At 55.4% G+C, this 22,854-nt stretch overlaps 9 protein-coding genes across 9 annotated transcripts; 4 read left to right on the top strand and 5 right to left on the bottom strand.

The window, feature by feature from the left end:
- Nucleotides 1-32: 32 nt before the first annotated feature.
- On the bottom strand, nt 33-2,006 carry BKA78DRAFT_291303 (uncharacterized protein; the record flags this gene model as incomplete). Its single annotated transcript, XM_066885871.1, has 2 exons — nt 33-1,589; nt 1,659-2,006. The coding sequence occupies 2 exons, from the start codon at nt 2,004-2,006 to the stop codon at nt 33-35; spliced, it is 1,905 nt and encodes a 634-aa protein (XP_066749326.1).
- A 511-nt stretch (nt 2,007-2,517) lies between these two features.
- On the top strand, nt 2,518-3,656 carry BKA78DRAFT_11516 (uncharacterized protein). The gene has a single exon (XM_066882333.1). The coding sequence runs from the start codon at nt 2,653-2,655 to the stop codon at nt 3,283-3,285; it is 633 nt and encodes a 210-aa protein (XP_066749327.1). The 5' UTR covers nt 2,518-2,652; the 3' UTR covers nt 3,286-3,656.
- A 1,006-nt stretch (nt 3,657-4,662) lies between these two features.
- On the bottom strand, nt 4,663-5,180 carry BKA78DRAFT_244820 (histone-fold-containing protein; the record flags this gene model as incomplete). The annotated part of the gene is made up of 2 exons (XM_066884068.1): nt 4,663-4,986; nt 5,094-5,180. Coding segments are annotated over 2 exons (411 nt in total), but the record flags the coding sequence as incomplete, so codon positions are not given.
- A 3,066-nt stretch (nt 5,181-8,246) lies between these two features.
- On the top strand, nt 8,247-9,752 carry BKA78DRAFT_348696 (uncharacterized protein; the record flags this gene model as incomplete). The annotated part of the gene is made up of 1 exon (XM_066890679.1): nt 8,247-9,752. One exon carries the CDS (start codon nt 8,247-8,249, stop codon nt 9,750-9,752), a length of 1,506 nt encoding a protein of 501 aa, XP_066749329.1.
- Nucleotides 9,753-10,858: 1,106 nt separating this feature from the next.
- Nucleotides 10,859-11,454, bottom strand: BKA78DRAFT_291306 (histone-fold-containing protein; the record flags this gene model as incomplete). The annotated part of the gene is made up of 3 exons (XM_066885872.1): nt 10,859-11,074; nt 11,144-11,265; nt 11,322-11,454. 3 exons carry the CDS (start codon nt 11,452-11,454, stop codon nt 10,859-10,861), a joined length of 471 nt encoding a protein of 156 aa, XP_066749330.1.
- A 416-nt stretch (nt 11,455-11,870) lies between these two features.
- On the top strand, nt 11,871-13,240 carry BKA78DRAFT_302417 (Der1-like family-domain-containing protein). Its single transcript, XM_066887444.1, has 3 exons — nt 11,871-12,222; nt 12,285-12,666; nt 12,713-13,240. Exons 1-3 carry the CDS (start codon nt 12,031-12,033, stop codon nt 12,886-12,888), a joined length of 750 nt encoding a protein of 249 aa, XP_066749331.1. The 5' UTR covers nt 11,871-12,030; the 3' UTR covers nt 12,889-13,240.
- Nucleotides 13,241-15,767: 2,527 nt separating this feature from the next.
- Nucleotides 15,768-17,915, top strand: BKA78DRAFT_339925 (glycoside hydrolase superfamily; the record flags this gene model as incomplete). The annotated part of the gene is made up of 4 exons (XM_066890298.1): nt 15,768-15,876; nt 15,923-15,991; nt 16,107-16,239; nt 16,288-17,915. 4 exons carry the CDS (start codon nt 15,768-15,770, stop codon nt 17,420-17,422), a joined length of 1,446 nt encoding a protein of 481 aa, XP_066749332.1. The 3' UTR covers nt 17,423-17,915.
- A 760-nt stretch (nt 17,916-18,675) lies between these two features.
- On the bottom strand, nt 18,676-19,197 carry BKA78DRAFT_291309 (uncharacterized protein; the record flags this gene model as incomplete). Its single annotated transcript, XM_066885873.1, has 1 exon — nt 18,676-19,197. The coding sequence occupies one exon, from the start codon at nt 19,195-19,197 to the stop codon at nt 18,676-18,678; it is 522 nt and encodes a 173-aa protein (XP_066749333.1).
- Nucleotides 19,198-22,070: 2,873 nt separating this feature from the next.
- BKA78DRAFT_291310 (uncharacterized protein) lies at nt 22,071-22,827 on the bottom strand (the record flags this gene model as incomplete). Its single annotated transcript, XM_066885875.1, has 3 exons — nt 22,071-22,624; nt 22,676-22,742; nt 22,792-22,827. The coding sequence occupies 3 exons, from the start codon at nt 22,825-22,827 to the stop codon at nt 22,071-22,073; spliced, it is 657 nt and encodes a 218-aa protein (XP_066749334.1).
- Between the last annotated feature and the right edge of the window lie 27 nt (nt 22,828-22,854).

Below are 22,854 nucleotides of genomic sequence, written 5' to 3' on the forward strand. Positions count from 1 at the left end.
AGTGCATATACGGGCGTGAGGTTCTGCTGTCTTCACTCCACCACAATCTCGACACCAGACTGGGAGGAGAGCTCGTCGCTGCCGCGGCCGTGGTGGCCGTTCTGCCTGCCGCGCGAGAAGCCAGAGCCGCGTTCGGGGATAGGGCCGCGCGGTTGGCGGGTGGGCAAGCCTTGGCTGCGGTCGCGGTTGTTCTGCTCGTTGTCGTAGTTGGTAAAGGACCGGTGGCTACCAATGGGACCGGGGTTCCTGTCCGACTCCCAGGAGACCATGCCGCGCAGGCCGCGGGGACTGCCGCTCTGGCCAAAGGGACCACCCAGGTTCATGTTGCCAAGGCCGTTGACAAGCAGGCTGTCTTCTTTGGAGAGCGTGGCGGTCGGGGTCAGGCTGGGGTTGGTCGACGAGGAGCTATGTCCGTAGTCCTGGTACCTGTTAATGTTTCCACTGAGCGTCGCCGGGAAACTTGCAGTGGAAGGTACCGGAGATGGCGTGTACGAGCGCAAGTCTGCGTACGACTTTGCGGCTCTGAGATTTGGCGCAGCCGTCAGACCACCGCCAGGCGAGTCGGGGAAGCCGAGCAAGCCAGAAGACTGGCGACCGAGGGTGCTGCCGTAGAAGCCGTCGCGAACGTCGGAAAAGTCGGTCGTAGCGGCGCGGTTGAGACCGCGGCGCTGAGCATCGAGGGGATGGCTGGTAGGCGCCATCTGGGGCATCGGCGGGCTTGTGTTAGGATCACCATACTTGTAGACGTGCACCTGGCGCAAATCGCCTGTTCCCTTAGAGCTGTGCGAAAGGCCCATGGTATGAGCAATGGTGTGGCAGATGCGGCGCTGAGCTGGTGTGAGGGTCGAGGGGAATATGAGCACATCGCGGCCCGCGTCTTCCTTGAACAGGAGAAGCTGCGAGTAAAACTGGAGCTGCTGGGGATCGTTCATGTCGACTTCTGCGCCCACATTAGCCCACGAAGGGCCGGCCATGACTTCCAACTCACCAGGCTTCCGGCCATTGACAGGCGACGGAGAAGCGGCCGACTGGACGTGAGAGGACATGGAAGACAGCGAGGGCTGGCTGTGGAGCTGAGTGTTTGGCATGGGACGGTGCTGCTCTTCAAGTTGACCGCGGCGTTCCCTCTTTTCGCGCTCAATGCGCTCCCTCTCGGCCAGCGGAAGCATCTTCTTGTACTCGACGCGGAGCTTGCGGCCCTGCAGCTCAAAGTGGTTCATGGTCTCGATGACAGCGGCCGTCTCCTCGGGAGTTGTGAAGTTGGCAAAGGCCAAGCCGCGGAAGACTCCATTGTCAAAGTGGTAGTTGAAGGCGTAAGGAAGCGGCAGGCGGAGATCGGTCATGAGCTGCACGAGCTGCTCCTTTTTGACGGCGAAAGGAATATTCTTGATGACAATGGCCGTGGGAATAAGCTCCTCATCGGCGTCCTGGCTGCTGTACGGATCGGGACGGCCCATCTGACCCTGAGAAATTCCCTGCGGCATGTTCTGACCAAGGCCGTGGTGTTGACCGATTCCGAGCGACGATGCTCCGAGACCTGAAAAGGCGTTGCCGACAGAGGGCATGGGCTGCGACTGGTCGAGCCACGACTGTTGATGCGCGAGTCAGCGGATTCACAATCACCAGGCGTTCATGCAGAGTTTGCCCGAACAACATACCGATGGGAGGGCAGAGCGCGCGCGAGACGAGGGCTTCATCCGCGTCGTCGCGTTGAGGGCGGCCAGGCCGTTGTTGCCGGCAAAGGCGTTGGCGTTCCATCCCTGGGCGCCGCCCAACTCATAGCCAGAGTAGCCAGCGTGGATGGTCGCGTTGAGCCTGTCGTTGTAGCGCGACGAGTCGTAGCGGGATTGGTGGTCATCCTGGGGATAGATGCCCGAGTTGAGTTGGCCATAGGCGTCAAACTGGCGCGATGGCTGGCGGTGCAGTGTTTGCGGCTGATGACGATGCGAGCCCGGCGAGCGGGATGATGGATTCTCGTAATACATGTCGTGGGAATGACTGGTCATTATATACGGAGAGAGGGGAAGTGGGGAATTGTCGGAAAGTCGAGATGGAATTTTTTTTTACGATGCGGACGTGGGCGTCGTGAGTCCTGGGGTCCTCTCGCGTCGTCTCGGTCGTTAGAATTTGTCGGGCGCAGGCAGCGGCATCCGAGAGACGGACTCGAAGACTTGAGGAGGCGGCGAGTCGAGCAGGATGGGATGGAGGGTGCTCTAGTGCCGGGTGCAGTGGGAGTTTGGAGGGCACTGCTGGGAGGAGGAGGGGAGAAGTGCAGGTGGTGTTTGGCGAGGTGCGAGGAGAGAGTAGCGTACGGCAGGTCCAGTTGCTGACTACACACGGGACTAGGCTAGGCAATGTGGTAAGGCAGACCTGGCAACGCGGCACTAGACAGCTGTCTCAAGCAGACGTTGACAGCGGGCGGGCGGAGGCGGCGGCGACGGCGGCGGGACTAACTGCAGGCAATGCTAGCGGCGAGTGAGATGGTTGTCGAGATGTTGAATGTTTGTTAGTGGTGTAGAGACAGTAACGTGAAGGTGGGCGCCTTGGTGCTGCTTAAGACCTTCAGATCCGCCCCTATCCCCTTCCCCTACGAAGACGACGACAATTGAGACAGACGAGGTCCGATCGGCCCGGCAGCCTCTCACAGATTGCATGCTGGCCGTGCTGCCTGCATCTTCATCTCTCGCCTCCAACCAAGGGGGGCAATCCGTATACACAAACCGACTTGTTCCGCTTGCTTTGGAACCCAATGCCAAACCTACGTTACCGCTCCGCCGCAGCAACCCAACACAACACCATCTTACCACGCCCATCCTCGTCGCTCCCGTTGCCACGACGCGTCTGCATGTTTACCCTCGCAAGAATTCGTCTGTCGCACTACACCACCACCTCCATCTCAAACCTGCCTCCACCTCTCTGTCGTCTCGTCTCACTCCCCTCCGCCTGCCTCTCCCTTTCAGTCACAACCCACCAACCACCAATCATCCAACCAACTCGACACCCCCCGCGAGTCATCCTCGACGCCTCTCATCGCCACATGATCAGTCGCATACCAACACCAACACCTACCTCTACACTGCTTCCATCATGCCGCCCACCTTCCCCATCCATCCACCCACGCCATATCCATGTCTGCGCCCCACCCTTGCGCATACTCCGTGCGCCTACAACATGCCCGTACATACACAACAGGCAGACCTCAATCTACCTACATGCTCCCGCTCGCCTAGACGCAGCCACTCGCGACCCATCACACGTCGCGCGCAGCAAGCAACGGTCATGTGATGTCTCTCGTGTTGGCCACCTACGTTGCTGACATGTCTATTCGACTGCTGCTTACCTCAGCTTGTCCATCTCCATGTCATCAAGCCCATCACAATGACAAAGGTACGAGCTTGGGAGCAAAAGCAAAGGCGCAAAATAATTGACATGGGTCATGCAAGTATGCATGACAAGAACACGAAATATCTCGAGAGACTTCATTTCTCTGCCATTTACTCTCTCACCCAACGTATGTAGGTTTGACGACGGCAGCACATCATTTTCCAGGGCCTTATGTACTTAGCAACAGCCCACCAACGTGACCATCCAGACATGACGTCGTGGAATGATTTACTAGTCGGGTTGGAATCGAAATTTGGTAGCGAGACTCGTGGCGCCCACAAGGATTTATGGCATACCAAGAAGCATCTACTCCACTAAAAGAAACCGTAACTGAAGCATCAATGTACGCTCCATGGAGCTGCTGATTAGCAAACATCTATGGCCTTTGCAGTCAGCGGAACGGTGAATGTTTTGAAAGGCAGTATGAGGAGCTTTCGAGTTTTGCGAGCCACAGCTTGCCATCAGTCCTCAGATGGTCGGGTCGGGAAGATGAATCCAGAAGGAGCGAGGGTGACGGAGATGGTGGACGTGTGGCGTTGAAGAGAAAAATAATGTCAAGGGATTGCTGCAGCAGGGACAACTTGATTGCGGCAATGGCCCTTTAACTGGATCCATTTCGCTGTCTCCAGGAAACCCACCTATTCAAGTCGGTAAAAGCGACACGGTCAGACTGCAGTTTTCACGAGGCACAAATGCGGGAGCAGGACGGTATTGATTCAAAAACAACGGCCTCGCGTACTGCTTCCCTACTGCCTGCTGCGCATTGAGCAGGCACGCGTCCACTACAACCTCCGGGAAGTAGACAAGAAGAGAGCGAAAATCCAAATTGTCGGCACGCAGGTACTCAAAAGCCATAAACCAAAACTGGCCAGTCAGTACCAGCCGTTGTCGTGGCGCAAGAAAAAAACACGCTCTCTCAATCCAAAAAAATATGGCCTCCTCCGAGCAAGCGATCCAGCATCCAGCTGTGGTGTATCCTTTCGTCATTGTGCACCGCGTGTCCACTTTGCCGCTGGTGTTCCGCTCCCTTTGTGTTGTGCGTGCGCGCTGTTGTGTGCTGTGCTCGTAGTGCCGAGTTGTTGCCGTAAAGCCATTCAACCGTCGAGTCCACCCTTGTCCCTCGGTGTCCTCCGTCTTTTCTTTTCTTGTCGTTCCCATAACAAGCCGGGTATTTCGTTTCATTCCGTGTCCCCGCCGCCTGTCCGCCTGTCCGCTCGATCCCCGCCACCGCGTCTTTCAACATGACCGACTCGTGCCATTTTTCTCCCGCGCAGAAATCTAGGCCTCCATGATGTTCTTCTTGCCCTTCTTCTGTTCGACCTTGAGAAGTAGCGCGCGGTTGATGTGTGGCAGGACACCTCCAAAGGCGATGGTGGCACGGATGAGGGTATCAAGTTCCTCATCGCCGCGGATGGCCAGTTGCAAGTGGCGTGGCGTGATGCGCTTGACCTTGAGATCCTTTGCGGCGTTTCCTGCCAGCTCGAGGACTTCGGCAGTGAGATACTCGAGGACAGCGGTCAGGTAGACGGCGGCCTTGGCGCCGATGCGCGTGCGCTGGCGCGTAATGTTGCGAAGGTGACGCTTGATGCGACCGCAGGGGAACTGTATTGCGTCTTTGGTCAGCGCCATGCGATGATCCAGGCTGCAATCATGATGATCCAAGCGTGTTGTGACGTGGCGCGTCTTCTTGAGGACCGAGATAGCCTTACCTGGAGTCCGGCCTTTGCGGAGTGCGACTTGGTAGTCTTCTGTTGCGAATCTCCACCCTTGCCGCCAGTCTTGCCACCGGTTTTGCCTGCAATTCGCGAAGAAATTGACGCGTTAGCCACAGCATCGACCCACGCGAGACGCGGTTTTGCTCACCTTTTCCGCCGGGCATAATTATCGTTTTGTATCAAATAAAAGATAAAATGGGTCGAGTCGATCAATGCGATCCTAGAAATGAGGTCGGGGTAATGAAATCTTGTCGTGGGGCGGGGCGGTCGGTGGTGTCGTTGAGGCAGGACGCGGCGGGCTGGTGATGGTTTCTGAGATCGCGGTTGTTCTTCCCGTCGACTCATGCCACGTGACGTAAGGCAGGAGCATTCCACAGCTCGATACAGTCAACAAAGACGTGTCTCAGTGGCTCTAAGAGGCGTCAGCTGATATTGAATTCTTTGTTTGAGCCCTGATTCGCCCACGACATAATTCGATTGGCCGCCTGGAGAGACCGAGTGATTGGAAATCACGTGCCATGAATGATGGGTGCTCTCACAGCCGAAATAGCACTGGAGTCACCTAGTAAACGACTGGGAAAGGCTTTCTCGACTTACTACTTGCTTGAAACGTTCAATCCGCACGCTAAAAGACTGCTTCTCGCCAACATGGCTGGACCTCCCTCATGTCTATCCATAGGCTGATGGGAGAGGTAGCTTCTCAAGCCTATGGCCAAGGCATTTAGCGGCAACATCGTCCAGCCGTTCGCTCGATCAATCTTTTGGCGAGTGTCAGAGGCAGAAACAAGGCGATTGAGCACGTCGGGGACATGGCTTACCTGACATATGGCTGGCTTTCTTTCAGTGTCGACATCAGTCTCGTCGCATGCTAGAACTCATTCTGGAGCACCTGGATGCAAGCAGCCGCCGAGAGCACAATGATGGCGCAGCATCCTGGTAGGTGTACCTCTGGAGGCGTAAGAGAGAACAGTGACACAGCCGTGTTTTGAGGGAGGGAACATCTGCTGTTTGCAAACCTAGGGCAAGTGCTCTCTGATGTTGGTTGCTCGAGAGCATCGGAGCTCAGCGCCGGCTTTCCGCCGGCCGGCCAACGTCATCTCCTCCCCTGCGCCCAGAACATCGCAACGCCGCATCATCCATTCTCCAGCACCTGCGCAACCTCATCCCCTGATCTGCCCTGGCTGGACTCGCCGCCGAGCAATATCACAACCATCTCGCTCCGCTCCAAGAACGAGCTTTGCTACTCCCCCGTGCCGCTGCTGGGCTTCGCGGCGAATCCTCCAAGCCGTTGCGAAGCTGTCAATCTTGATTCTTGCTAACGATCTTTGGCTGTCAATGGTCTACACTGCGCGACTTTTGGCCTCTAGTCTTCTTGGAGCAAGCCAATCTGCCTCGCTGTGTGGATGCCAAAATCTTTTTTCTCTTTGCGGTCCCCTGAGCTTGGCAGGCTAACCAGCACTGCGGAACCGGTGGCACAGCTGCGAGAACGTTTGCCGAATCCTTCAAGTGCTCGCTTTGCCTGCAAATGGTAAGGCTTCCTTATTATTTCTCCTCGGGCTCGGGAGGTTTTCAATTTTTGCGCTCGCAATCCACCGTCTCGAGACCATATCTCAATAATCCCTGGAGGACTGACTAACGGCGACTTGACAAGTCTATTTCCTATTTTTTTTTTTTTTCTACTCAGCGACGCGTTGCATGCTCCTAGTGCGCGAAGGTTTTCCTCCACTGCGGCACACGTTTCTTTTTTCAGAGTGATCGCAGAAGATCTCCATTTGGATTGGCGTTGCCCACAAGTTTTGTGGTTGCCAATTCCTATTTTGAACGCGTCTGTCGGTTGTCTGGTCCCTCATCCGACCCTACTTACGTTGGTCCACTTGCCGATGGACCAAATCATGGCAGCGTCGCGTTCGCAATCGCAGCAGTATCCATAACATCAACACCTACGTCATTCTAAGATTGGACGGCAAGTACGGAGTGCTCTTGCCCGCTCGCTTGCTCATGGCTTCCACATGGGCCTAATGGTTATGTGCCCCATGAGCACATCGACAATGATGGCTGGGTGGAGTCTATTGAGAAAAGGGCGTTTGGGACGCCATGGACGGTCTGGACGGTGTCCACAGTGCTGGGTTGATCAACGCGCCGTGTACCGGCGAGACCGGGCGTCCCAAACGAGCAAAGGGTCCAAGTCTTGGGAGAGCCAAGGCTCGAAGCGGATAGCTTGGCTCGCTGGAGGCGGGTAGAGTTGCAGTCAACGAGAGCCGCTTTTGCTTCATCCAGGTTTTAGAATTGCAGAGTCGTCGCTCCGTCCCGCCAAATGTACCATCTCCCCAGTCCCCGCAAGCCCCAGTGGGTCGGGATCAGTTCCGAAGGCGAAGGAAGCGGGACTCGGGACCGTACGAAGCTGGGGTGCAAAGGCTAGTGCTTACTGCAAGCAGCCTAGCTTCTCTGTGTGGGATATTCGTCTCGACATTGATCATCTCGCATCCCATCGCATCTGTCGACAGCCGTGGCTCAGTCGTCGCGGCTCCGGGCCGCCATGGCCCTGTCTTTGCGCCCTGGGGCACGGAGCAGCCCAAGGATTTGGATCGTCAATGGGCCACCATCAGCTCACCGACCTCTGTGGTGGAGTACCAACTGCCAACTGCCACTTGCTACTGACAAACGGTAACATTGGCCCCAGACGTTGAAAATTGACTGCCGAATGGTGCCTGTAGCATTGTAATTTTTTTTGGTCTCGAGCGACGCGGCGTAGCTGACTCAGGTTGTTGCTCCACCACCTGCGGCAAATTCGCCCTGCCCGACTCTTAGGCCGCCGCCTTCATCCCCGTCAACGCGCTCTGTAAACAATCTGGGCTCCCCTTTTTTTCGATACCGGCATACCATGGTGGGTCGACCGTGACTCTACTGAGTCCACCGTCTCCATGTCGCTGTCGTTGCTATAAAGGCGCCTCGTCGGTCCGGAAACCGTGGTGCATCTTGCACATCACGTCTCCCCCGTCGCCCTCTTTTACTCACCGGTCGCCGCCCCGACTCCAAGCTCCCGAGTGGATTCGCGACAAGACTTTAAAGCCTCAGGCAGCGCGACTTGGGCGCCCGCAAAATGGTGCGCTCGCTATTTTCAAACCTACAACAATCCCTTTGCTCATCATGCGACAGGTTTCCACCGCCGTTTCCACGTTCCCGCAGCAGGTGGCCAAGCTGCTCTCCCGAAAGAGCGTCGCCATTCCAATTGCCGCTGGGTCAATCATTCTCTTCCTTCAATGGCGCAAGAGAAGGTCGCAGGCGTCGTGGCTCAAGTCCAGCAGGCCGGAAGAGTCCCCAGAGTCACACAAAGCACATGACAAGGTCAATTCCGATGAAGCGCGGAGCAAAGAGGCAGAAGCATCCACGAATGCAGACCATGCGACCGTTCCTCAGGCACGCCTGTGGTCGTCGCAGGAAGAAGAGCTCGGATCCGCGTATCTGAATGCCAAGAGGCCTCGCCTGGATACGGCCGCCCAACCGGCCACAGCAGACGAGAAGCCATATGTCGAGGTCCGGACAGACTCATTTCTCCCGGTGCTTGAAATAGCTACTCCAAGTGCCACGGAGCCATCGCGCCGCGAGTCGCGCCGCGAATCAATCCAGGTCGACACGACCGTGCAACTCACGTACGAGACGGTACCATGGCCAGGCAGCGCGGGGATGGAGCCAACATTTTCCACCATTGTCGAGGCCGCTGAGGCAGAACCCCTGAGTGCCGCTTCGTCCATCTTTTCGAATCCATTCAAGGATGAGACGTCGGCCGTGCCCACGCCCGACACGTCGTTTGGCGACTTCAACTTTGGCCGCCGCGACACGCTCACGCCAGGCAACGACGGCCGCTTTGCGCGCAAGCAGTCGATCCAAGTCGACACGATCGTGGAGTCCACGGTCGAGACAACCGAGGCGGAAGTGAAGCCGTGGGTTGAGACTATCGTGCACGCAGGCAGTTCATCTCCCAGCAGACACGAGGACGATGATGAGAAGGACCCCAGCGAGCTTGAGCCGCGTTCGCAGCCAGAGGAAGCGTTCAGCCGCCGCCAATCCATCCAAGTAGACACGGTCGTCTCACGCACCGTATCGCCCGCGCCTCCCTCAAGCGACTCGATTCCCCGCGTCGAATCTATTGTCGAGGCAGACCCGAACGCAAGCCTGGATGCTGACCTGGACCCCTTGGACCCTCTGGCACCCTCGCCCCTTCAACAGCCACCCCAACTCAAGGTTGACACACCGCTCGATACCACCGTGACGGCCTCGCCCGCCCTCTCCGCCGCCCGCTCCTCTGACGCCGAACTGGACCCACTCTCGCCCTTGCCGCCGTCTTCGACAACCTCCGCCCACATGCAGCCGCCTATCGACCGCCTCGTCCATGTCTACAGCGACGCGGACGCCCCGTTGAAGCACCTGCCTGGCATGGGCGTTCCCAACAGCGCCCGCGACGCGCTCGTCATGCGCGTCAGGCAACACTCGGTCGCCGACGCCGTCGTGGATGCTGAGGTTGACGACGCACGGAGCCGCGAGGGCCTCGTTGCAGTGGTTGAGGGCGGCGCGGCGCCGACGCCGGCCAAGGAGCCCGTTGCGGTTGTGGTCGAGCGCGAGTGGCTCCCAGGCTTTGGCGTGCCCAATGCGTGAGAGGTCGCCTGGGGCGGGCATCCTACCCGCGGTTGTAAACGAGACATCTGAAGCACGACGGACACGAACACTTGGATAGAAAGGACGGCCCACAGCACACGGGGCGGACGACGTTAGCCAATGCGCTACTTAGCGCACGGCACAGCAGATGGAAATGCTGCGAGGTCGAGTGCCTCGCGGCCTTCGCTGCCTCCCCACCTTCCTTGGTACCTACCTAGCTACCAACATGCCACCGCATAAACTTGCAGACCACCACACAGTCACGCATACACAGTTTTACGCACGCCCAAAAATACAGCAAGCACAGATATACAGAGCGTATCGGCGTTCAGACAGGCATTTGGCATTGGCATAGATGGATGGAGCAAGACATTATTCTGTTGATTTTCTTTTTCCTCTACTTACTTCTGGGTTGGGTCGGGATGAGAAATGTCACACATATACATGTCATCAAATGTAAAGGAAGGAAGTGTATTCTGTAGGGTTGGGGATGGATGGGGTTTCTGACAGGCAGAAAAGACATTTCTTTCAGACAATCAAATACCATCCACAAATCGACAATCAACTTTTTTTTTTAAAAAAAAAAAAAATGTGATGACTTTTGGTCTCCAGGTGGCAAGTACAATAGAAAGGATTCGGATATCCGGATGGAAAAACACCTAGCTAGCCAAAGGCTCCCTTGGATGATGACATTACCTCGCGCCGCTGAACGCCGGCCCACCGTGTACACCGGTGCAATACGGAAAAAAGTCGTCCTCCCATCGCACTCCACCGGCTCCTCCCAGCCTCCTCTGCTCTCCTTGTGAGCAAAAGATAAAAGTACAGCGTATCACGTGCAATCGTGACATGACAAGATGACCTCCTAGCCCACTCACGGTGCCAAACGCCCCGTGCTGCCGCCGCCAATGGAATCCACCTTTGCATCCATCAATCCTGTCCGTTCCAGCGTGATGCATGACCCCTGACCCAAGACAAGTCGCCAATGGCACCCTTTTTCGTTCGTTTTTTCTTCTCTTCTGTTGACTCTGCGGGGCGCCGCTGCCAGGTCCCTTTCTCGCGACAGTTTTGCTTGATTGGCCTCATGGACCACCCAGATGCAATCCAAGTTAGCCCAGGTCGCCCCAAGCTCCGCGGATGCGTCGTGCGAGCTGAATGTCCTTTTGCATAATGGTGACGCGCTTGGCGTGGATGGCGCAGAGGTTGGTGTCTTCGAACAGACCCACGAGGTAGGCTTCGGCGGCTTCCTGTAGCGCACCAATGGCTGATGATTGCCAGCGCAGGGACTCGCCGGGGGGTATCATGTTGTGTGCGACTTCGCGGACCTGGTGGGGGGCTAGAGGTCAGCGCTGTTCTTGCTCCGCGAATTGGATCTCTGCCGGCGCGAGACTTACGAGACGAGCAAAAGGCAGCTTGCGCAAAAGGAGATCGGTCGTCTTTTGGTAGCGCTTGATTTCCCTCAGGGCCACGGTGCCGGGCTTGTAGCGCGTCTGCTTCCTGGGTGTGGGGTCGCCGGCTGTGGGCAATTAGCTCCGAAAGCCCATTGAGCGCGAGATGGAAGGGGATATTTACGCTGGACACCGGATGACCTGCGTCTCTTCGGAGTCGTCGCACTGGAGGCGCCGCTCGATCTGCGCGGTGCTTTTCCACCGGTGGACTTGCGGCCGGTGGGGGGCCGGCCTCCTCTTGAGGGTTTGGGCGGCATTTCTGTCCGTTTGAAAGGAGATTGGGCCAAGAGGCGCGATTTGAGACGCGTTGAGCGCGCTGAAGCAAGAGAGCGAGTGGTCGCGGTGGTTGGTGTCGGGCAGCTGTCGCGAGCGCGTCACGGCGCGTTGGAGTTGGGCTCGAGACGAAACAAGTCTTTGTCGGACGGATAGCGGCTGGTGGAATATAATTGATATCAAGGCGGAGCAGATAGGCAGGAGTTGAGGGCAAGCGGCGGGGCCTACAGCGTCCTGATGTTTTGGTAGTGGACGAGGTGGGAAACTGTATACAAATTGGAGGTTGGGATGCCTCCGATGGCGCGACAGGGAAGCTAATCTTAGCGGCTTGGCTCTTGCAGGGGTCCGCTTATCTCCGCGCCTCCGCATCGCAGTGCAAGTGAACAGTCCACGTTTGTTTCTTCCAACCATCTACCGTATACGTACCTCGACCGTTCACTCTCACCAGTCTCGTTTCGCCGTCTATCTTTTGCTCTAGCTCCTCGAAATCCTTCCACTCGCTTCCGACGTCTGCTTACTGCTCCAACTCACCTGCCGCCCCTCCGACAACTCCCGCCACCATGGCCGGAATGCTTGGGCCCGGCGAGGGCATGATGGGACAGTTTCCGCTCGAGCAGTGGTTCTACGAGCTGCCTGTTTGCACTCGCTGGTGGACCACCATCACAGTCGTTTTGAGCGTACTCGTCCAATGCCACGTCGTTTCTCCCTTTCAGCTCTTCTACAGCTTCCGCGCCGTCTGGTACAAGAGCCAGGTTCGCTTGGCCCCGCACCCAAACGACTCCGCGACCATTGTTGTGCTGACAAGACATTGTAGTATTGGCGCATTCTTACAACATTCTTCTACTTTGGTCCACTCAGCCTCGACCTACTATTCCACGTATTCTTCCTTCAGCGCTATTCGCGCCTCCTCGAGGAAGGCTTCGGTCGCTCACCCGCGCACTTTTCGTGGCTCCTCGCCTTTTCCTCTGCCGTCCTCCTCGTGATTGGGCCGTGGTTCTCCATGGGCTTCCTCGGGTCGGCCCTCAACAGTGTACTGGTTTACATTTGGAGTAGAAAGAATCCCGATACCAACCTGAGCTTCTTGGGGCTGGTCGTCTTCAAGGCGCCGTTCTTGCCATGGGTTTTGGCCCTGTTCAGCATGGCTGTCCACGGATCTGTCCCCAAGGACGACCTTTGTGGCATCATCATAGGGCACTGTAAGGATCTCCTCGCGAACTGCCTGTGCGCATCTAACGTTGGCAGTGTGGTACTTTTTCAACGACGTCTACCCTCCGATGAACCACGGCTCTCGTCCTCTGGATCCGCCCTCGTGGTGGATCCGCCTGTGGGAAGGCCGGCCAGCGAATGAAAACGACAACACTCCGGCAGGGCCGATCGACCATGATATTGCCGCTGTGCCTGCTCCAGAAATAAGATGAGCAATTAATTTTTGCTTCGTTTTCCAGTTGCTCAGAGATACCCGGCGACGAGGAGGTGATTTGGCGCAAGGAATCTTTTCTCGGTTTATTGGAGTTTGGGCCCAGAGAGGAAGAATCGGGTATGTTTAAAGTCTGGTGGTCACTCGTAAGGAGGGGCAGCTCTAACAAAAGCCGACCATCGAATGTCCAATACTGTTTTGAATGCAAAACCCAGTTCCGCTTCCCTCCTCACCGGTCTGACTTCTTTGGAAACCGCACGCGACAACATCCACAGGAAACCTTGCCTAGCGCAGACCCTCGCCGAGCACCTATGATCATGTATCGATTTTTCTCCCGTCGCATGAAAATCAGGTAGATACGCGAATGCCCAGTATCAACCAGCATGGTATCCATATCATGATAAAGAAATCCTCACATCACACCTTCCTATTTGCTGCCGATGTCCGATTTGAGCTCTCTGGAATGCTGGGTTTATCATGCCAGCCTCCTTTGTTCAAGCTCCGCCGTTTTATGAAAGGGCCATCCATGCAACAATTTTGTTGCAGCTGACTTTTTTCTCTATAGCAGTTCATACTCGGCTGCACATTACACGTCAGAGGGCCTCTAGTGAACGGCATACGTCCCGAAAACATCCCGCTGGTCGTGTGCACTCGGCCCGCCTGACTGGAATGTAACCGGTTGTACTAGCCTCCACCGCCACATCTTGGCCTCCCCTCGCTGCATCATCACCTTCGGCTCAAGAGGTCACACTCCACGTGGAAATCGTAAAAAAGTACACTCACATGTTCTCGATTCCAGTCCAAGCCTTGCGCTGCAACACCAATGTACATGCAAGGAACCAAAGGAGCTATTTTCACCAACGCGCGTCCAATATTTTGACTGGGAGACAGTTCTGGCCTTTCGACACGACTCAAAGTTCCTGATTTCTCTTCTTTCCATCTCTCAAGTCGACAAGGGGAGAAACGACATGTGCGTCACGAGGCATAGTTGGGGAGATATAGCAGGCCGCGGCCGCACGCAACGATCCAGCCGTGATAATGCAGTGGGGAAGACTTCTAGAACCCTAGTCCCCATCAGTAAGTTGCTTAAGCATTTGTGGTCAGGAAAATCTCCCGTCTTATCCATGTCGCCCTCGTGTAACAGTGGGGTCCCTTGTCAGCTTGCCATTCGCCAACTCCCAATATGCACCTCGCTCTTCTAGTTGCCTTTCTTAGACATTTTGATCGAATCCGGTATGAAGAATCTGCGACTCCGCCCTACTGCACTTCAACCTCAGTCTCCTTGCTTTGTAATTGGTTCTCTGCTCAACCACAGTTCATGTCTACGTATCTGGCCAACCTGACCACGCTCGCAGTACGTTTGCACCGGGACTTTGCATCCCGCGCTCGTCATCGTTATCGACAAGAAAATCGGTGTCCTGGCCATACCTGTGGCGCTCAATGGACTGAAACTTTGTATCACTCCTTGACAGTGTCTTTGCCAGGTTCCGTATGCACCCCGGAAAGGCGTTGCTGTCTTGAAGCCACTTTGGCAATTGCGCTCCACTTTGCGCACTCGAGTCCAGATGCAGGCCAGATTTCAAAACGCCACATCCTCCGAGTCTCCTGGGTCTGACCAAGAAGACGCTTTTGGTCTTTTACCCACTCCTGTTGGCGCAGCAAATCCACATTCTTGATTCCTGAGGGAGCTCGCATCTCCAGCCTCGATGTCGTACTTGCGCCTAGTAATCCTAAATACTGAATCTTGCTCCATCCGAGGCATCCTCTGGTGTTTGGGCAGCTCATCCTCCCCGCTCAACTGACGCCTCATCACGGGACCGCGTCACACTGGCTCCCGCGACGTCCCTAGGCGCAACACTAGCATGAAACATGGCTAATATCTTCAGCTGGCGAGCGTTCGCAGGGACGTTGAGTCCCAGGTTGTGGACGCAGTCGTCTATTACGACTCGCTCTGCTTGGTGCTCAGTCCGCCCGTGCTCCGTGGGCAACACAAGTTATACGATGATGAAATCCCTCATTCATTCCCAACCTGCCAGCCACTTGGCTGGCGTGTCGCTGTGTTGGAGAGTGATCCTCAGCTGAAAATGACTTACAGTGAAAAAGAGACGCCGAATGAGGTGCATCAACATTGGCAGGCAGTTGACTTCTTCTGGCCTTGTTCATTCATGATTCGGACGAATGGTTTGCTCTTGGTCTGTCCAAGCTCTCTCCGCCATGGGAAACATTTCAAGATACCCCCACGGAGCACAAAAGCGGTCGGCATAACTTCCGCATTGCACATTTCGACAACGTCCAGCTTCCCGTTCACCATCTCAGACGAACATCTTGTGATTTCTGGCCCAGCCTGGTACCACTCCGCCAGCTCGGCTCGGCCTCCCCATTCGCATCTCGGCCCATGCCCACCGGACGCCCACGTTACCTCTACCGCATGTCATCCGTCGACCTGTGCCATTCTCCGCCCCTGTCAGAAGAATGGGCCGGCCCGCCATCATATCCAACAGATAGGGCGCATCGGAAGCCCAAGCCCGAGGCAGGGCGGCCTCTCCCCTGCATGAGCTCCCACGAGGTTATCATGGTCTTAGCCGCGCGATGATCATACCGGAGCAGTAGTTACTGCGGTAATGGATGGTGGGCTGGATCACTTGTTGTCAGTCAGTCCTGCGCCTCTTAATTTTTCGCCAGGCCATGGTGGGTATAAAGAATCCAGGTCGGACGCGAGCCTTGATCACTCCTCTCGCCAGCTTGGTCTGCACAACTTTGTCCTGCCAGTCCCGAGTAACAGTCACTGGACTTTGATTCGATAGAACTTTCCTGCCACCACCTGACTGTCTACTCGTCACGGCCACGATCCTTCCACGATCCTTTCACGAACGGTACAAGATGATCACCGCCTCACGCCTCGCCTCCTTGGCGGCTGCTTTTGCCACTGTCAAATACGCTTCCGCTGGCTTTAATCCCTCGTCAAAGAGCAATGTCGCTGTGTACTGGGGTACGTGTCCTCGAGTTTTTGCGACGACATGACTGACCTGGTGTAGGGCAGAATTCTCATGGGGTAGGAGGCGACAATCCAGAGGCCCAGCAAAGACTGTCTTATTACTGTGCAAGTACGATACATGGAATCAAAAGCGGATGAGCAAAGCTGACCAGCATAATTCGACAGATTCCAATATCGATGTATGCAGTCGTTTTGCATTCCTGCCGGTCACAACTAATTCGCAGACCAGGTCATTCCAATGGCATTCATGACCAAAATCGGCGGCGCCGACGCTCTGCCAGAGTTGAACTTTGCCAACCAAGGAGACCCGTGCTCCATGTTTGATGGAACAAACCTGAAGAATTGTCCTGAGATTGCGTAAGATCCCCTGCACAACGTCTGCAACGGCAACTAATGCTCTTCCAGCGAAGACATTGCAACATGCCAAAAGACGTATGGAAAGACGATACTTTTATCAATTGGTGGCGCCACATACACTGAAGGCGGATTCGCAAGTGAATCTGCCGCCGTCAATGCTGCCAACAAGATTTGGGATATTTTCGGGCCTTACAACTCCGGCAGCAGCGCGCTGCGACCTTTCAATACGTCTGCCGTCGACGGCTTTGACTTTGACTTCGAGTCCACCGTCCAGAACATGGTGCCCTTCGTTCGACAGCTCCGCAGCCTCGTCGACAACGCTTCCGACGGCAAGAAGCGCTACCTTACAGCCGCGCCACAGTGCCCGTACCCCGACGCCGCAGACCAACCCTTCCTCGATGCCGTCGGCCTCGACGCCGTTTTCGTCCAATTCTACAACAACTACTGCGGCGTGCAATCGTACAACCCCGGCGCCAGCGAGCAGTACAACTTCAACTTCGACACATGGGACAAGTGGGCTAGCCAGACTTCGCCGAACAAGAACGTCAAGGTGCTTTTGGGCATTCCAGCCAGCTCGACGGCTGCCGGTAGCGGATACTTGCAACCGACGGCACTCGCGCCCGTACTTTCGTACGTCAAGAACTTTTCGAGCATGGGTGGCGTCATGATGTGGGATGCCAGTCAGGCGCTCTCGAACAAGATCAATGGCCAGGACTTCCTGGCAGCAGTCACGAGCGAGCTTGACTCTGCCTCCACCGCCTCCACGTCGTCTAGCTCTGTGGCTTCCACCACGAGAGCAAGCAGCAGCTCTGTCGAGCGTCGCTCGTCGTCGTCGACGGCCGTCTCCAAGAGCAGCGCTGCCGTTGCATCATCGACGCTCCTCACCAGCGTCCGCAACTCCGCTTCCTCCTCTGCTGCCGAGGGCCCGTCCTACGCCGCGCCTCCACCTGTCACGAGCGGCCAAGTCATTCTCTCGCGCGCCACAGAGGCGCCGTCCGAGGCCGCCCGGTCTGGATACAGCAACGGCATCAGCAGCAGCAACAGCATCAGCGCACCTGCTGCGCCGGCCTCGTCGATCCAGGCCGTGATTCCGCCTTTTGTCCATGGTCCCCGGCCGTCGGGTGCTAAGAGGCCTCATCGTTTCGTTTGCGAGGAGATCGATGATGGGGAGGAAGATGCTTAGATTGGTGGCGGGTGCTACATAGAGCGGAATGGATCGGAATGGAGTTTGTTGGACCAGTCGATTACGCTTCACGCTTTGGACTGACGGTCACTCATGAGCTCTGGGAACGAGCACTGCTTGGTGGATTTTGGAGTTATCCGGGTCATCTCTTTACTTGGGGCTCTGCGCTTCTTTGCTTCACCGCTTGAGACATACGGTCGTTTTGTGGCATTGCATTCGTTATTATCTTGTCATTCTCCAACCACCTTTCTGTCGCTTTACCTTGCATCCGTTCTTCTCCCTATTTCCTCCTCTGCACTCCCCTTTGTCCCTTTCTCGGTTCCTTGTCGGCATCTCATTTCATGACCTTCACGACATTCGCTAGACAGACTTTTTGCTCCGCAGCGCTATGTTATTTATCAGTGTACTGTACATACTTGCATCCTCGCTCGCTCCAGCGTCTTGCATTTCTTCGCGTCTCCAAACCCTCGTTAGACCAGAGACTACATTCTACACACCTTACATCTAACACCATTTCTCGCTAGCATCATCCAATTTTTGCTTCTTGTTTGGATCTTACTCTAGTCCGAGGATAGATATTTCTTGCACGAATCTACGAATTTCGAATTCTTGGAACCCCCTATCTACTGAGTTTGAAGGGCTAGAACGCTCCATGTTTACTTCCATCTTCGAATGAGAGACATTTCGAAGGCTCCCGGTCTATCTTTCCTAGCAACAAAAACGCCTCCTTTCTTCTACACTCTTCCCTACGGTGCCACAAGTTTACTTTGACCTGAGCATGCTTACGGAGAAGGCCTTCCCCTCTCCTCTGTTGCTTTCGTCTTCCAAGCTACGTCTCCTCATTTGCCTTCCTTCGCTATTCCCTCCTTTCCCACAAGCGCGGCCCACCTCCAACTGCCCGCCCCATTCTCCCACTCTCCATCACATAAATACTGACGTAACGATCAACGCCTCAACAAGGAAAAGGCTCGTACACGCACAGTGATCTATATGTCAGACGATCTATAACACTACTTCCGCCGCGCTCGTGGCGCTGTCTAGACCGGGCCATCATTTCGAAAGTCCAGGAATTTGTATCATATGCGGCGGCGGTTATCGGGCGGGCGCGTGGGTGTAGGGATGGGTCGGTCCGAGGGACGACGGAGCGAAGAGCAATGGCGCGGGAGTGATGCTACTAAAATGTCATGCGGTTCGGTCCGTCTTGCTATGTAGACATTTTGGAGGGTGAAGTGGGGTCGTTATTGTTGCATGGATCAGCATGGGATGGGTCGTGAGTGTCGTGGGTTGGTCGCTTGCATGGGATGGCTTGCAGACGGCGCGGGGAGCGCATGTGGGTTGCTTTCTTGCTTGAGGATGGCTTCTTGGTGGGCGAGAGGACATGAGAGAGGTTGAAATGGCGAGGCTTGAGTTGCAACATGGTGCTGGATGTGGCTTGCAGGCTCGATTTCTGGGGCTGGGTCTTCGCGAAGAGGAGAAGATTGCGCGAAGACGGGGACGGAAGTAACAGCAAATGAATCCATGACGACTTCAGTGGTAAGGGAAGGAAGGAGGTGAGATGTATCCATGTTGCATTGTGGTTGTTGAGAAGAGAAGAGGGACTTGCGCGCTGACTTCGACGTACTCCTGTTCGGCGTCTGGTCGAAACAAAACGAAACATGAGCCCTCGAAGTAATGGTTCTGTTTGTTTGTTTATTGCGTTTGAAGCACGCAGTGCAGCACGCGAGAAGCATGCGAGCATGCGCGACAACCGTACATTGCAAAACACCGGCGGCCATGGCGTACTGTCGCACGCCGTCTCAAACGGACACCTCCCTGCTGCAGATGCTTCTCTGCCCCATTGCATCATCATGTCACTCGGTACCTTTTGTCGTCTCATCTTTCCATCGCGTCCATTCTAGATGGGCACGCGACCATTTGCTGTCCCGCCGTGACATAGGCATTCCGCCTCTGGTGCCTTCCCATTCTCCCCCTTCCCCTCTGCGCCTTCTTCTCGATGCAACACCACATCTATCTCTCACGCTCTCTTTCCGTCGTTTGCATAATCTCTCGCCCCACTTGCGTTTTCTTGCTCACTTTCTCCTCAAAGCTCTGCGATTCCCCCTCAGTATGCCGATGCGCCACCACAGGGAACATCCCACGACGCCAACGCCCCTTCTCACGAAAGGGGATCCTGGCGTCGCCGCATGCAACGATCCGAAGAGGCGTCCTTGGTTGATGCGGCGACGCATTGTGGCGTCAGCACTGACTTCGCACTCACCGTGAAGTCTTGGGGGATTTGCAAGACTTGCTTGGTTTGCAGTCACTTGATTACTACAGTAAGCGGGCGAACAGTTCGGCCGTACAAACTTTTTGGCCACGTCAGGTAATTACGCAAGAGCTTTGGAGGCAGTGATGATGTTGCGGTCAGACGTCTGGCGCTGTCAGTTAGTGGGGAAGGAGTGGAGCGTGGCGATGCATGTTTTGTGAGTAGACTGTTTGAATCCACGTTTCAGCGCTTGGAGTGTGCGGACGGAATGGCAGCTGTCAAGAGATTTTGTTACCCGTGTGGGCCATCAGTAGAGTGTTATGATGTGCTGAGTCTTTCGTAAGTGGAACGAAATCCTCCCGAGAAGCGAGTCCAGTCTTTTGTCGGCATGTCAAGCGCTGAGACCACATCCACACGAGGAGAGTGTCCGGTTCCCTCGCCGTTCCTCAGACTTTCTGCTCATGGACTGACGGGCCGCGAGAAATAGACAAGAGACCCGCTGCGACATTATACTCACTCCCCAAGCCAAGCTTTGTCACCAGACTCACATGTACAGTCACATGGCTCACTTGCAGCAGTCAAAGTCCAAATAGACGTTGATCTACGATTCCTGTTGACTACACTCCAATACCAATCTTGACATTGGACTCCCTTTCGCAAACTTAAGCGTTCTTTTGGAGAGGGAGTGGGTGCAGGCGGACCTGTGTTCGATGGGAGCACCATAATGACCACTGGCATGGAAAGCCGACAAGAAGTCCATGACTAATTGCATCCACTTTTGATGTTGTTCATCCAAAGGCCATACTGAAGACTGAAACCAGGAGCCGACAAAGTCCCCTCAGCATCCTCGGCCTCTCAAGCGGAGGCTCGGAGTCTAACTCCCAAAAGGAGACAATGGATCCATGTTGTATTTCCTTGTCTACACCAGCACAGTCTCCCACTTCTGCAAAACATTCTGCTTGGCTTGAGCGACCTGTGCTGCTTGCGAGAAATGAGATTTTGACAGCTACTATTTTATACGGGCGCCTTAGTGGACCAAGCGCTGGCACGAGCTGACGTGTGTAGTGCTAAAGTGTCGATTAGCTGCAAGGCTTGTGATCATGCTTGGCCCATGACTGCAGAGTTATAAATCCACCGCTTCGCCCTTTGGCAAGAACTGTTGTCTTGGCAGGGAGAATCGGATGGACAGTCCGGAAAGAGGTCGCCGCCAAAGTAGTACTTTTTTGGCGTAAGTGCCAGCATCTTCACTCCACTCAGTGCGGTCATGAATATCGTGTAGAACTCCAAGTGGGACGAAGATGACCAACGTCAGTAAACAATGCTGCGGCTACGAAAGTACATCAAAGCCCCTGCTTGCTCTGGCGGAGTAATAAGCGCCGGTTGTGAAAAAAGACAGTGGGACCAGACATATGGTGGTAGAGCGAGCAAAGATGCTGAGAGACGTTGAGAGAAAGGGCTCGGCGACACTGAACTGCAAGTGGGTTCTGGAAGGACGGAGGTGAATTTGTCAGGCAAGGTTTTGGAATGAGTTCTTCTGGATTGACGGGACAACGCAAAACTGAGCCTAACACCTCCGCTTTCTATGAAGCCGCCATTCTTCGACAGCGGCACTGTAGGACGCAAAAGAAATGACAACACCAAGGCGGCGCCGGATGCTTGAATGCTCCCTGTAGCTATCCACCAAGACCTCAAACGTCCAAGCCTTTAGGTAGTAAGGTGCTTGATCACTCCCTGTACGTATGTATCTCAGCCTCGAAATCTGGGCATATGGGGTCAACTGGCCAAACGACCGAGTCCAAGAACATGATCACAGGGAGCATTCGAGCATCTCGCCCCGGGGTTGGCAATACTTTTGCGAACGTCTGTGGCGGGAAGTCGAAGGGTAAACGGAGTGGACAAGCAAACCACGGATCAGTCACCAGATTGCAGGAGAGGACAGAAAGGTAGGGTCAAGAGTCTTGTATTCAACCATCGCTACGGCAAAAGAAGCCAGCGGCTTCAAGCAAACGCCTACGCCGGCGCAAAGAAGAGACCCACGAGACCCAACGCAAAGCAAAGCCGAGCAAAGCAGAGCAAAGGAAAGCAAAAGTAAGCAAGGAAAGCAAAGCAGCCGTCGATATCCATCGCAAGAACCCGATTCGTACCCACGCAAGAGAAAACTTTTTGGGAACCAGGGCAAAGTCAGCCTGTCAGGCTGGCCCAGTTCCATTTGTCGTGAGCGACCTTTTTTGTGCCGCATCGGTCATGTGCCGGGATGATAAAAATGTAGGCACTTATTTTTGGTGAGCCCGGCGGCTGGACGGACTGGAGTTGATGGGGCTGCTGATGTGGTAGCCAATGAAAGCATGCAAGCAAGTCGAGGTGAAGACGACCTGCATGCGGAGTGATCAGAAGCAGTGTTGATCACATTTCGTCGACGAGGGCACCGATGCCCCATTCGTTGTCAGAGTTGTCCAACTCGGGGTCACTGGCGTCGTCGCGGCTCTCATCTTCGTCGTCAGAGCCGTTCTGCTCAGCCTTGACGTAGCTACCGACCTTGACACTGGCGGCACGGCGAGGAGTCGCGCGGCGAGGGAGAACGGCAGGGCTAGCGGTGTCGGCTGGAGTTGGGTAACCAACGCCGTCGGTGACGCCCATGTCTGCATCGTTGTCGGGTACGAGATAACCTGTCTCGACAACGCTGTCGCCACGCTTCGGAGTCGGGGATGCTCCGCCAAGGTCCTTCAGCTCTTTGCGCGAGCCTGACGGCGACGGAGAATCGGAGTCGTCATTCTCCTCCATCTGCTTGCGTTTTTTGGCAGAGCGAGGAGTGGGCTTGGCCCTGGGCTTGGAGACTTTGACCTTCGTCGGGGTGCTGGAAGCAGAGCCGCCAGTAGACTTGTTGGCGACCTTCTTCTTGGTCTTGATGAGAATCTCCCTGATGGCGCGCTCGGTTGGCTTCTCTCCTTCGTTGTCGGCTGCGACTTGTCAGTCTCATATCGCAATCATGCCAGGAGTAGTTAACTTACGCCAAGCGTCAACAACGAGCTTCGCGTCAACAGACAACTGATGAGTGTTCATGATGGTAACGAAGAGCTGAGTATTTGGTCAGCTGAGCTCTCCCCTGGTGAACTGGATTGCTTACCAGCGCCTTCTTGTCATCGGTCCAACGAACAGGCATTGTTGCGATCTGATCTTCCGGGTGAAG

Source organism: Phyllosticta capitalensis (assembly GCF_038381095.1).
Source record: "Phyllosticta capitalensis strain CBS 128856 chromosome Unknown BKA78scaffold_1, whole genome shotgun sequence".
Taxonomy (NCBI): domain Eukaryota; kingdom Fungi; phylum Ascomycota; class Dothideomycetes; order Botryosphaeriales; family Phyllostictaceae; genus Phyllosticta; species Phyllosticta capitalensis.

Excerpts from the sequence above, each read along its gene's own strand:
- BKA78DRAFT_11516 (XM_066882333.1), top strand. The coding sequence starts at position 2,653 with ATGCTGGCCGTGCTGCCTGCATCTTCATCTCTCGCCTCCAACCAAGGG.
- BKA78DRAFT_302417 (XM_066887444.1), top strand. The coding sequence starts at position 12,031 with ATGGCCGGAATGCTTGGGCCCGGCGAGGGCATGATGGGACAGTTTCCG. Across the intron at positions 12,223-12,284 it reads CCGTCTGGTACAAGAGCCAG|TATTGGCGCATTCTTACAAC; the intron begins GTTCGCTTGGCC and ends AAGACATTGTAG. Across the intron at positions 12,667-12,712 it reads TGGCATCATCATAGGGCACT|TGTGGTACTTTTTCAACGAC; the intron begins GTAAGGATCTCC and ends TAACGTTGGCAG.